Below are 14648 nucleotides of genomic sequence, written 5' to 3' on the forward strand. Positions count from 1 at the left end.
GAAAATTGTCAATAATTCATATTACCAAATAAAAGTTCAATGAGTTCCAAAGAGATTACATTTTCAAATATTTTTACTGAATACCGACATATGCTCTGGACTTGCACATGAGATCTGATCTTAACCATAGGACTAAACCATGATTCTTTATCATTCACAATATTTACAAATATTTAGTCCAGTGGGGGACTACATTTAGTTGCAATTACACTAAACAGAAACTGTTTTGCTCATTTCTCATCATGTTAATCCCACATACATACATTTTCATAACCAAGGTCAATACCAATCAGCGGTTATAGTATCAAACTCCATACTCACTAGCACTGCCAAAGCTCATCCACAGAGGAAGAGCTGAAAGAACTGGGAATCTGCCTCCCATCACAGCAACAGGTATACAAAAGGACACAGCAACAGTAGGCAGCAAGATGCTTTTTTACTGGACGTCTGACTGCTCAGTTAGTAAAAAGCATGTAGGTTGAGCAGGGCTGAAGAGTTAGTGGTTTGAGGTGATGACGTAGTGTTGCAAAAAAAGCCAGGGTAAAGCAGGGGGGGGGGGAAGTTGTGGTCGAGCTCAGTCCATTTAGTTTTGTGGAACGGGGCATTTCGGAAGAAAATATCACACGTCCAAAAATTCTTAAGTGCTTTACAGTATATTTCAAGAGACTAACCATGAGAAAATTACACCATTTGACAGATCAGTAAAAATAGTTATTAGGTTTATCACACAATGATGATTACGAGTTTGTCACTGCAGATCATATAAATAATACACTATGTGAGGCTACGGACAGAGCCTTCATCTGAGACAGACAGATTGTGAAGACCGAGAGGGGAGAAATCCCTCTTCAGAGTGGAACCATTGTTATCAACACAAGAGTCTTTTGTTTGAACTTAACGGTCAACTTCTCCAAACACAATGTCCTGGGTTCCTGTCACAAGAGGAAAAACGATAAAATCATTTGTTAAACCTCAACTGTACATTAACCATAAATATTTGAACAGGAAGTAACACAAATAGAATTGCTGTATGAGTTATAAGTAAACTGATAATCAATGGTTTCACTGATAATGTAAGAGTCATGTTCAGCAAGGATACTTTGGGGAAACAGAGGGTTACTACATGAACTTGTCCTATATAACAGATTTTTGTTTTCCATTGCAACACGTCTTGCTGCAGTGTGCTCTACTGAACACGACCAAGTAGAAACATGTCTTACCAATAATGGCCACCACATCAGCCAGCATGTGTCTTTAGCCATCATATCCAGGGCAGCCTGGGGAAGACATCACAAAACTATTAACCAACTATCAACCCATTACGGTCTAAGCGAGGGGAGGGGTTCTACTAAGCTATATGGAAAAAATATTAGATGAAAAATATGGATTTGGCCGTACTGCCTTTAGCCCATATAAACGCATAGAATAACAAATTCACTACATGGAACAACAGATAGATTTTATTTTTGGGGGGCGGGGGGGGGGACTAAAGGAAGTTTGTTTTGAAGTGTCTGTCCTATATCTGAGAGATATATAAAGTATAAGAAAGAACACACACACACACACACACACACACACACACACACACACACACACACACACACACACACACACACACACACACACACACACACACACACACACACACACACACACACACACACACACACACACACACACGTTTAACCCCTTATTTTTTTTTGCACTAAACAGCCTCCATTTTTTAAAACTGGTACTAGGGGACCTTCAGACAATTCTTGTGAGGCCTGTGGGTGTCCTAGAGCAAAACAACAGACATGTACATGTTGGGGAAAGTCTCAACTTTCCACAAATTAGTGTGTAGCCCAAACTTAAAGGACAGAAGTTGGCAGATCATCTGTACCGACTTCAGACGAGTCCCAAGACGCTTGTGGGGGGGTCGTAGAGCAAAACTGAGAACACCATTGTGTTCGTGAGTCTCATCTTTCCAAAAAGGGGTCATAATAGTTTTCCAGGCCTAACCGTTCAGACAATTTCGTGATAAGACCGATTTTCGGGATGTCTCATGGTCTGACAAACCTTGATGTTGCTTTGCCACTTTCCACCGCAGTTGCAGAAGGCCGACACAGTGGATTAAGACGCAACCCATGCAAAAACAGATTTCTCTACTTTAGACAGAATTTAACAGAGATTTGTTAAATTATGCTAATTCGATGTTAGCGGGGCAGGGACATCGACTCTAAGGGGAATGAACTATAAGTAGCCTTGAGGAAGTAGTTTAACACATTGAATAATGAATAACTACATTGAACAATGCGGGGTGTGAAGTCTGTCTGTGTGAGTGTGCATGCGTAGTTTAAACTCCCCGTACCAGATGAGCGAATCCTGGAGCTTTGATTTTGCAGCGGTAGGGCCTGCTGGAGCTGTCAGACACCAGATACACACCAAACTCTCCCTGAACGAGACAGGACATTGCATTACACAACAGCCCCACCTATAGCACATTACATTAAATGTCTTCATCTACCTACACAGGGACTACAGATTAGAATTAGCCGGCTGGTTAGATCTGGTACATTGTCCCTGGCTGTCAAATACATGTAATATCTGCAATAAAGGACATGATATTGTGTTTGATCTATAGGCATCCTATGACCTACAAAATGGACCAGGTGAAGGAGAATCTCACTATTAGAAAATGTAAACTGCACTTATCAGTATTTGATGATAGGTGAAATACAGAGAGCGTCTCAAATCCATTATATCCATGTCTGTCCGAGGAAGGGTGGGCTTAACTTGGGTACTTCTACTGCTGTATATGTAGATCCGGGGGGCACCTGGTAACCCTCTGTGTACAGCTTAAAGTGATGGATCAGAGACTCCATGGACATCGAACATGGGAACATAATTAAACCACCATTACAACTGATGTTAATGCTTATATAATAGACTCAATGTGCAACACTCCACCGTGCACATAGAAATCAGGACTTATTGAGTTTGACTATAGAGTAAAGCGGATATAGTCTGAGGATGATCTAAATGTCCTAAAATAAAAACGTTTTTGCTGCAGTTTGCTTGGGTTTTTCGAAAGGCGCTTTAAATCCAATGCATCTTCATTCCAAATAAAATTCCAGCCATTAATTGAGTCTCACCATCTCAGATCTCTTGGGCGGGGCCACCTTGGCGTCATCCACTTTGATCTCTCCTGCTGGCATCTTGTTGAGGCCCTTGATCATGATCCTGAGACTCTACCTCATCTCCTCCAACCTGCACAGGTACCTGACCAACACCAAGGAGGAAAGGAAGGAGATGTAATTAAAAAAAAAAAGTTCTGTCAATAAAATGTGATATATATAAAATCACATTTTATTGACAGATACCGGTTAGATATGTAGATGGAGGAACGGGGGATTGGTGAACCACTGCTTCCAGTGACATTCAGTACCAGTCAAAAGTTTGGACAAACCTACTCATTCAAGGGTTTTTCTTTATTTTTACTAGTTTCTACATTGTAGAATAATAGTGAAGACATAAAAACTATGAAATAACATATATGGAATCATGTAGTAACCAAAAAATGTGTTAAACAAATCAAAATATATTTTAGATTCTTCAAAGTAGACAACTTTTGCCTTGACAGCTTTGCACACTCATGGCACCATCTCCACCAGCTTCACCTGGAATGCTATTCCAACAGTCTTGAAGGAGTTCCCACATATGCTGAGAACTTGTTGGCTGCTTTTCCTTCACTCTGCAGTCCAACTCATCCCAAACCATCTCAATTGGGTTGAGGTGGGGTGATTGTGGAGGCCAGGTCATCTGATGCTGCACTCCATCACTCTCCTTCTTGGTCAAATAGCTTTTACACAGCCTGGAGATGTGTTTTGGGTCATAGTCCAACTAAGCGCAAACAAGATGGGATGGCATATCGCTGCAGAATGCTGTGGTAGCCATGCTGATTAAGTGTGCCTTGAATTAAAAAATATATATAAAAAAAGTGTCACCAGCAAAGCACCCCCACACCATCACATCTCCTCCTCCATGCTTCAGTGGGAGCCAGACATGCGGAGATCATCCGTTCACCTACTCTGCGTCTCACAAAGACAAGGCGGTTGTAACCAAAAATCTCAAATTTGGACTCATCAGACCAAAGGACAGATTTCCACAGGTCTGATTGCCCATTGCTCATGTTTCTTGGCCCAAGCAACTCTCTTCTTCTTATTGGTGTCCTTTAGTAGTGGTTTCTTTACAGCAATTTCGACCATGAAGGCCTGATTCACGCAATCTCCTCTGAACAGTTGATGTTGAGATGTGTCTGTTACTTGAACTCTGAAGCATTTATTTGGGATGCAATCTGAGGTGCAGTTTAACTCTAATGAAATTATCCTCTGCAGCAGAGGTATCTCTGGGTCTTCATTTCCTGTGGCGGTCCTCAGAATCAGTTTCATCATAGCGCTTGATGGTTTTTGCGACTGCACTTGAAGAAACGTTTAAAGTTCTTGACATTTTCCAGATTGACTGACCTTCATGTCTTAAAGTAATGATGGACTGTCGTTTCGCTTTGGTTATTTGAGCTGTTCGTGCCATAATATGGACTTGGTATTTTACCAAATTGGGCTATCTTCTGTATACCACCTCTACCTTGTCACAACACAACTAATTGGCTCAAACGCATTAAGGAAAAAAATCCACAAATTAACAAGGCACACCTGTAAATTTAAATGCAATTCAGTGCCTACCTCATGAAGCTGGTTGAGAGATTGCCAAGAGTGTGTAAAGCTGTCATCAAGGCAAAGGGTGGCTACTTTGAACAATTTCAAATATAAAATATATTTTGATTTGTTTAACACGTTTTTGGTTACTACATGAATCCACGTTGTTATTTCATAGTTTTGATATCTTCACTATTATTCTACAATGTAGAAAATAGTAAAAAAATAAAGAAAAACCCTGGAATAAGTAGGTGTGTCCAAACTTTGGACTGGTACTGTATGTGGTCTGGGTCAGGCAGCACAAAAAGAAATGACTTGAAACCAGACACTCATGTCTGCAAAGGCAATACTTAGCCAGCAGCATACCACCCTGCAATCTACTGCTGGCTAGCTTCTGAAGCTAAGCAGGGTTGGTCCTAGTTGGTCTCTGGATGGGAGTCCAGATGCTGCTGGAAGTGGTGTTAGAGGGCCAGTAGGAGGCACTCTTTCTTCTGGTCTACAAAAACATCCCAATGCCCCAGGGCAGTGATTGGAGACATTGCCCTGTGTAGGGTGCCGTCTTTCAGATGATATGTTAAACAGGTGCCCTGACTCTCTGTGGTCACTAAAGATCCCATGGCACTTACTGTAAGAGTAGGGGTGTTAACCCTGGTGTTCTGGCTAAATTTCCAATCTAGCGTTCATACCATCACGGTCACCTAATCATCCCCAGCTTACAATTGGCTCATTCATCCCTTTACCCTGTAACTATTCCCCAGGTCGTTGCTGTAAATGATAATGTTTTCAGTCAATTTAGAGGGTTAAAAGAAGAGGCTGAGAGGATAATAGGAGTTCTTCTCACCTGTCACAGCAGTCTCCCTTGCTGCCAATGGGGATGTCAAACTCCACCTCGTCATAGGGCTGAGGCTTCCTCAGGTCCCACTTGATGCCTGAACCCCTCAGTATCACACCACTGGCAGAGTTAGTTACAGATGTCATTAGGTTTTCAACTGTAAGAGAGTGCATATATACATACACACACTACCGTTCAAAAGTTTGGGGTCACTTAGAAATGTCCTTGATTTCCATTAGCCCCTGCCTAGAAGGCAGCTTCATTAAATAGTACCCGCAAAACACCAGTCTCAACGTCAACAGTGAAGAGGCGACTCCAGGATGCTGGCCTTCTAGGCAGAGTTCCTCTGTCCAGTGTGTGTTCTTTTGCCTATCTTGATCTTTTATTTTTATTGTCATGTCTGAGATATGGCTTTTTCTTTGCAACTCTGCCTAGAAGGCCAGCATCCCGGAGTCGCCTCTTCACTGTTGACGTTGAGACTGGTGTTTTGCGGGTACTATTTAATGAAGCTGCCAGTTGAGGACTTATGAGGCGTCTGTTTCTCAAACTATTGCTTCTTTAAAATCAGCACAACAGTTTTCACCCTCCCACTCTGTCTGCCGAATTATTTCTCTTTGCTCCTTTTCCTTACTAGGATGTTGGTGGGCGCAGCCGGGAGGCTAAAAGGCTAAAGCCTTTTAAAATGATATACTTGGATTAGCTAACAACGTGCCGGTTGCTGATAACGGGCCTCTGTACACCTATGTAGATATTCCATTTAAAAAATCTGCCGTTTCCAGCTACAATAGTCATTTACAACATTAATAACGTCTACACTGTATTTCTGATCAATTTGATGTTATTTTAATGGACAAAAAAATGAGCTTTTCTTTAAAAAACAAGGACATTTCTAAGTGCCCCCAAAACTTTTGAACGGTAGTGTGATATATATATATATATATATATATATATATACACATTTATTTGCCTCACCTAAAGCCATAGTTGAGTGCGTCCTCAGCAGACACAACCCCAATGTCCACAGTTCGGTTCTTCCAGATACGGTTGTTGGTCAACATCTCCTCCACCTCGTCTATTGATCTTGGGTCAGTTTTGCGTTACAGTTAAGGTTAGGATTGGGGGAAGAGGATGCTGATCCTAGATTTGGACCTAGGGGAGCCCTCACCTGGTGTACTCCTCCAGGTCTGACGTAGGCTGCATGCATCCTGGCCCCTGAGACACGCTCATAGAACTCAAGCATCTAGGAGAAGGATAGAGACAAGACAGAACATCCCTAAAAAAAACACTACCTGTGAATGAGCTCAAAATGGCTTCTACAGCAAACCTTTATTTACACAAGTCAATTAATAAAATCTTATTAACAATGACAACCTGCGACCTATCACCTCAAAGAAAGGTCATACACTACTCTAGTCTACCCAGTGCCCTCACCTTTTCCCTCTCCTCAAACATCCAGAAGAAAGGGGTCATGGCTCCGATGTCCAGGGCGTGCGTGGTGATGGCCATGATGTGGTTCATGATGCGAGTCAGCTCTCATGATGCGAGTCAGCTCTGCGAGTCAGAAAAGAACTACCACACAGAAAAACACACTGAAAATGCATACTTACTTCACTACTGCTGCCCCTCTTCTGCCTGTGTGAAGATTGCATTCCATGACAGGCCACATTCCCTCTGTATATCCATGTTGACTGTTGAACTTGAATATCCATGTTGACTGCGAACTACTGCCCCCTAGTGACCTTGTATAAAATGGCAATTTGGGTCCAGAGGATCTTACAAGGTTATGCTTCTCACGCTTGTTACTGTCCTGCTGGTAAAGGAGGGAGGTGCAGCACTTCTCTAACCACAAATGTTCATCCCTGATTCAAAATGTACCCTTATCTCTAAGCCTAAATTAAGGGCAAAAAGCTTATATACTTGGCTTGATTATTAGTGACATTCACTCGAAACCAAATGGCAGCAAACCGTCTGAAATAGGAAACCCTTTTTATGTTGCAAAACATTTTGCAACGGTGTGTGCACTAATGAATACCTGAGATACTGGTATGTTTGTCCTTTCTGGCATGGTCATCTAGCAGCACCTAGTCTCACCTCTGATCCACTGTGCACGGGGTGGGGCCTGGATGTTGAGCAGCTTCTCCACGGCCAGAGAGTAGGCCTGCTCGTTACATATCATGGATACGTAGTCCAGCCTGTCAAAGTAGGGCAGCGCCTAAAGTGCACACACACACACACACACACACACACGTGAATGCAATTCATCCAATAAAAACATGCCTGATACAGAAGAGTCTAAACATGCATCATGTACATTACAATCCAGGACACTGATGCAAGTTACTTTCAGCCAATTTTCATATCCGCTGCGCATACCTTACTGTCTCTGGGTGTGCTATAACAGGGTAGCAACTACGTACCTGCAGGTTGGTCTTGTACCCACATGGGAATCACACTTCTTCACCGACTCCCCGCTGAGCTTCAGCACCAGACGCAGCATGCCGTGGGCAGTGTGGTGCTGGGGCCCAAAGTTAATGGTCAGGTTAGACACCTCCTTCTCCATAGGAGCATCTTTATCTGTGGAGAGAAAGAGTGGTTGAGAGGAGAGTCAGCAACTCTTGGAGGACAGTTGAAGTTGATAAGAAAGCTTCTTTTAAAAAGTAAAACCAATGCGTTTCGGCTCTTGGCCATCAGGGATTTGCAGATTGATAGGTTGCAGAGGGGCTAGTTGGTTTGGAATTCATGCATACGAGTTGAGATAAAGCTATATGTAGAATGACTATGATAAAGTCACAGCGTATGACTAAATCTATAATAAAGTTATCAAGTCACAGGCTGTGTTTAGAAACCACTGACAACCACTTTGACTAAGTGCAAATCTGGTTCAATAAAATAGGAGGCAATAAAATACAACTACCATACATATCAATATTTATAGAGGTCTCTACCTAAATAACTAGCCTATTCATAGGGGCGTACCATTCCATGGTGGGGGGGACCCATTTCTCAGTGATGGAGCTGGGATACATCACCGCCCCGGCATACCGCTCCGTCCACGCCACATCTGGCTGCCGTTGTTTCTGTCTAGAAGAAAAGAACAAGCAACCATGATGTGTCAATAGGGAATCAGTACTGTTTCTAAGGCACAGTGTGGGTGTGGATGTTGTTTAGCCAGTGTTTAACCTACAATGGCTCTTGAGGTAAGGCAACTCAGTCTTGAGCAACCACAAGTACCAAGGAAACACCTCGTAATGACGACAGAGCTCAGGGTTGGGCATTATTACGCTCTAGGTCAGCCAAAACAGACGGGTGTAAGAAATTGTATTAGATATTGGTAACTTGTTTTAACAACTTCTCAACATTAGCTATAGTTGACACAACATACACACCCCCTCTTTTTCTTGGACATATGCTGGACTCATTAGACATATACACGATACCCACAACTCCCCTCCCCCATGACAATCACACAGACACACACAACTCATGCTTGGAGCTCAGGACAAAGAACTATCTCAGGAACCAATGGAACGTGGACACCAGGCCTGTTCAGGACTACCCAAGACCCAGATCGACCAATCGGAAGGCCAGACTCGCAGATCTACCTACTTTGCTTGTTGTCTATATAATACTGTACGGTTCTTGAAACTATCTCTTTCCCGGACGATTCAATAGGAGTCAGACAGAAAGAGCCTTGCTGCAAGATTTTACTAAGATATCTTTACATGTGATTAAACGGCCTTATTATAAAATTATCCACCTCGTCCTATTGTCTCCTCTTGTTCTCCTGTCAACAGTAAACGTTTTACTAACACGGGTCACTAATCACATTTCACACAGCAGAGGTAGGTAGGGTCCATAGCCTAATTGTCAAGGCACAAATGCATGTCCCCCCCCCCCCCCCCTTGTAGGGTGGGCTGTTAAGTCTGAACAAAAAACCAAAACGCTGTTATATGGTGAGCAGGTAAGCCCTATGGACTAATTTTCTAGCTTGCTAATACTAACGTTAGCTACAGTAACGTTAGCGGTTATGTGACAGTATATTTTTTTTGTATCCCCGAATGACTTATTTGGATATCATTAATAACAAGTGAAATTATTATTGCATTTATCAAAATTTTAACTTCTCACCTATTTTGCAGGATAGTGCAACCAGTGCTGACCATATTACTATTTAAAATACATTTTGTTGAATGACGTCCAAGTTTGCTAAGCGACCTCAATACTGTCCCCACCATCTTGGCTGTCTTCTTCTGTGGAATGTATAGCCGACTACATCCCCAAAAGGTGATTACCGCCACCAATTGGACAGGGTAAAAAAACAAAAACAAGGTACAAATAAAACCCATACTTGATAGGAAAAACTTAATCCACCAAAAATAAAACAATAAAAACCACATTGACAAAACCAAAACACGTACACTTCTTCCTTCCTTCAAATCTCCCTTCTCAAGCTCTATGACCTGAGAGGGAGGTACTGCTTGTGACAATAGTCCATGCAACTCCTCCGCCAAGAAGTCTTTCAGTCCCAGGAACCATTCCGCCGCATCCACAATAATAGCTATTTTCTTGGATTTCCTCTCCACTTTGGCAGTGCCATTAATCACCATAGTTAAATTCCTAGAAAGTTTCCTATCTCCTCAAAAGTATCTCTGGCTGTGCAGTCGGCAACAATGATTTTCTTATTTTTTTGGTTTAGGAAGCAAAGATGACAGAGTTATGTTACTGCCACCTATCGTACTGAAATATAATGGAAGTTGAGTTGGCGCTAGAAAAATTGTGTGACAATACACCATAAGTTTTTTTATTATAGTGGAAGTAGTTTAAATGGTTAGTGTTGAAAATTTGACGCTATTGTATTGTAGAAGTATAACTGTAGTAGTAGGATAGAAGCCTTTAGTGGAATAGTAACAGTAGAAATAGTGAATACAGTGGTAGTGGAAATAGTCAAGTGACTGTTGCCCAGTAGAAGTATATAGCACAGTGTTGTTGTGCTTTTTGACATTTATATAATATAATTATTAGTACAATTAATGTGTACCGATAAAGGCTGTCAAATGATTTAAAATCATTAATAAAGTTACTTGTATTGATTTGCTGTGATTAATAGCATTTTCAGACATTGTTCAAATTTCGCTCTAATTAAAGAAGTTTCCATTTATTTTGTTTTTTATATTACATTGTGTTGTAGGTAATAATATATGTTGATTGTAGGGGAAAACAAAATAAACTGTATTCTCTGAATTGGAAGTTATCCCATTCCCCTGAAAGCATCACACAATATGGTTTATTTTATAAAAAACAGTGCTTTTTATTTCTGTAATACTGTGGAAAAATAATTACATACCATTTTTAAAAAATATTGGAGATAATGAACTTAAAAAATGAAAATGTGATTTTTGTTGTACATCTTTTGAACAGTTTTTCTCTGCTACGTTGAACAGTACAATAAGATAAACATTGTATTTCTAAATTCAAAGACACAATAATACAGGATACAGTCCTACCAGAGGTATACAAGTATTGGAACAGGATTGCAAAGAGAAATGATATGGACATATTAATGCAGCGTTTCCCAAACTCGGTCCTGGGGACCCCAAAGGGGGCACGTTTTGGTTTTTGCACCTAACGCTACACAGCTGATTCAAATAATCAAAGCTTGATGATGAGTTGGTTATTTGAATCAGTTGTGTAGTACTAGGGCAAAAACCAAAACATCCACCCAGGGGGGGGCCCCAGGAACGAGTTTGGGAAACGCTGTATTACTGAAACACTCACACACATAAACACATACAGACATACACACACGCATACAATATTCACGCACACACGCAGGTAGAGTACGGTATGTATATGTGTTACATACACACACAGCCATTCACACATCTATACAAAAACTGTACAAATAGATGTGCACACACACACACTCACGCACGCACACACGCACGCACGCACACACACACACACACACACACACACACTCTCTCACTCTCTCTCCCTTTTGCTCATTCTTTCTTTTACCCATACACATTCACACAATCACACACCACTATATGTCAATACTGTAGAAAAACCTTCATTGCACCTTTCCATACACATTCTCCTCAGGCCTCGTCATCATGGCTGATTGTGTATGAGTAATGAAAGCGTTTACCACATGTTCCCGAAGGCCACTCTGTTCTAAACCTCCGTACACACCATCTCACTAGCCATGGTCCCAGGTCTGTTTGTTCGCAAGTGTGACAATGGCCATAGGAGTAGGCAAGACAGCACAAACAGACCTGGGACCAGGCTACCACATCACCTCTTTCTATTTCAGCAGGGGGCACCAGGCTAAGGCTTATAGTCTGGATCCAAGCTGAATTTGCTATGTTTCATCATATCAATTATGTAGTATATTCATATAAATGGTGTAACAAAGCGATTTCAGTTTGAATCACAGGCTACCAGGCTTGTAGTTCCATATGCCCGGAACTGCCTCAATACCTAAACCCTTGGTAGGCCTAGCAACACACAACACCTGCCAATATAAGGACCTCCTGCATGCTATCTACTGCATAAATGCTTGTAACCCAAGATTTACATCAAAATAAAGAGCAACATGGACACTTGGTAAAAAGGTTCCTGTATACACCCCCCCTTCCTGAATTCTGCCAGTCATCATGACTGACAGAAACAGGTCCACAAATACTTCTTCATGTTTCTCTTTGTTTGTTGGGGTGAATATCACCCCAACAAATACTAAACCCTCTCAAGTTTCAACATTTTGGTCCACAGACACTTCCTTCACAGAAATATGACAAAAATAATTCAGTAAAATGTTAAAAAATAGAATACAAAGCTCTAGTTTGTTGGTGTGCAAATAAAAACAGACATATATATAATACAGCTATAGATATAGATAACGGATGTCTAAGCAATGAATACTGTTTGTAATGCAGTGCAAAATGTACCATGGCCCCACTAACCAGCACCAATGGCGCGAATGAAGTAAAGCATTCTGGGATATATATGTGCTCTAAGATCACTGTATGAAACAAACACCAGCTAAAACAAAATGGCGGACAGTCATTACTCCTCACTGGTTGAGGTTTCTCCCGCCCAACGAACGAGTACCATATTTGATGGTCAATTTCTCCATGATATGCCTTACTTTAATATTTGGCAATCGTATATGGAATAAATTGCCTGTAACGCCCCCACCCTCCCTCTCGTCACTCATTACAGTCTAAATTCATAGCACTTCGGCTATTTATTTTGACAATTAAGATCTAAAGATCTCTTGTTCTCTCTAGTCCTATTTTCTCTGGTCTTGATTGTGACTTTCGCTTTCTGCTCTTTCAGAGCGAAGAATTGAACACTGGGAGTGTTGGAATTCTGATTACAAGGAATTCCCCTCTGTCTCATTGGGATACTCTCTATTTTCCACTGATCTAGACTATCTCTCTTTCTCATACCGTCCCTGTCTCGTGGGCAAATCCTAACTCCTGTGTGTGTGTGTGTGTGTGTCTGTGTGTGTGCCTGCATGTGTGTCTCAGTGTGTGTGTCTGTGTACACTCAAGTGTGTTTGTGTGTGTATGTTTGAGAATGCGAATGTGTGTGTGCGACTGAGTGACAGTGTGTATGAGAATGCGCCCTCACCCTCTACGTGAGAATGTACTGTATCTCACACATGTGTCTGCATCCTCTGTGTGTGCCCTCTGTGGCCGTAGTCAGAATGCTGCGAGGTATAGGAGAAGCGGGTCGAGCTTCCATACTTCCCCAGTCCAGTCTCTGACCCTGACGGAGTTGCCCCAGGCCCCACCCCCACACCAGGCCCCACCCCTGGCACAGGGCCCACCCCCGGCCCAACCCCGTACATCTCATAGGACGGACCGGCTTCCAAGGGAGCCAGAGTGGGCGGGGCGAAGCCCATGCGGTAGGGGGTATAGGGGTGAGAGGGATAGCCGTAGTTGTCGTAGGCCAGTTGAGAGGAGTCCAACAGGCTGCAGTCCCCAGGGAAGTCGCTGGTCTGCGGCGGGGGGTTGGGAGGGGGCGGCTGGCTCTGTCCAGCCCGGGTGAATGTGTTAAACTGAGCATAGCTGTTATGGGACAGTCTGGAGGGGGGACGGGGGTCGTAGCAGCTGGGGCGGCCAGGGGTGTTGAGAGGCCCTGGGCCTGGAGGGCCTCCTCCGCTGGCCGTGGCCCCTGATCCTCCAGCACTGCTGCTGACGGAGGCAGCGCCCCCTGGGGTGTTGGAGGGCCGGTAGTCGGAGTAGTGCATGGAGCGGGAGGCGGGACGGCCCTCGTCGTGGGTGGAGGCTCGCACGTTATAGTAGCCATTGGTGGGATCCTGGAGAGAGAGAAGAAGACATATTGTAGATAAGGTGTGTGTGGGTGTCCGTGTGAATGTGTGCGTGGGTGTGTACGTGCGTGTGTGTGTGTTTGTGTGTGATGATATCACCTTAAGGTCGTACTCCTGGCGTGTGTCTAGAGTGTCGCTGCGTAGGTCCTGTTTCAGTTCTATATCGTCTTTAAAGGGCTGAGATGAGGGAGAGAAGGGCACAGAAGAGGGCAGAAACTAAACCATCAAACAACGAAAAAACAACAAAGGTGGGGAGGAATCCAACATAAGAGGGGAACCAAAGTAGAAGAAAAAGAGAAAAAGAAGAGAAAGTGACAGATCTAAATTAAGGTTGAAAAAGGGTCATCATAAGTGTTAAAAATGTGAGTATTGTGATTGAAAAGATAGAACAGCAAAAGTTGATACAATTGAGAGGTAAAAATAATTTTAGCATTTCTCCTAAGAGGTTGGTTGTGTAATGTGAGAGCTTCAGAGTTCAGGCATCGTTGGAATGATTGAATAAACTTTATTGATCCCCTGAGGGGAAACTTGGGTAACATAAACCAAAGGCAGGAAAGTTCAAGGCAACCTGCTGTCCCGTTGTCATGGCAACTCACCGAGTACATGGCCTTGACCATGCGTGATGCCGTGGAAACGCTGCCGGAGTCCTCCTCCAGACTGTGGGTCTCCTTGTTTATTGTCTCTACCTTGATGTCTGGCTTACCCAGCGTGACCCCGCGACGACCTGGAAGCACGGCACAACAGCACAGCACACAATTGAATACTGCTGGATATGTCAGGG

At 42.8% G+C, this 14648-nt stretch overlaps 1 protein-coding gene and 1 pseudogene across 1 annotated transcript in view; both read right to left on the reverse strand.

Moving 5' to 3' along the window:
• Positions 1–634: 634 nt before the first annotated feature.
• LOC120030243 lies at positions 635–9871 on the reverse strand (annotated as a pseudogene).
• Positions 9872–11260: 1389 nt separating this feature from the next.
• Positions 11261–14648, reverse strand: part of LOC120030572 (kin of IRRE-like protein 1) — a 35786-nt gene continuing 32398 nt past the window's right edge. The window contains exons 13-16 of the mRNA XM_038975989.1: positions 14464–14591; positions 13967–14044; positions 13336–13855; positions 11261–13296 (exon numbers count right to left, since the gene is read on the reverse strand). Of these exons, the coding sequence (XP_038831917.1) occupies positions 13190–13296; positions 13336–13855; positions 13967–14044; positions 14464–14591 (833 nt within the window). The 3' untranslated portion in view covers positions 11261–13189. The remainder of the gene's footprint in view (positions 13297–13335; positions 13856–13966; positions 14045–14463; positions 14592–14648) is intronic.

The sequence above is a fragment of the Salvelinus namaycush genome, chromosome 36 (assembly GCF_016432855.1).
Source record: "Salvelinus namaycush isolate Seneca chromosome 36, SaNama_1.0, whole genome shotgun sequence".
Classification (NCBI taxonomy): Eukaryota; Metazoa; Chordata; class Actinopteri; order Salmoniformes; family Salmonidae; genus Salvelinus; species Salvelinus namaycush.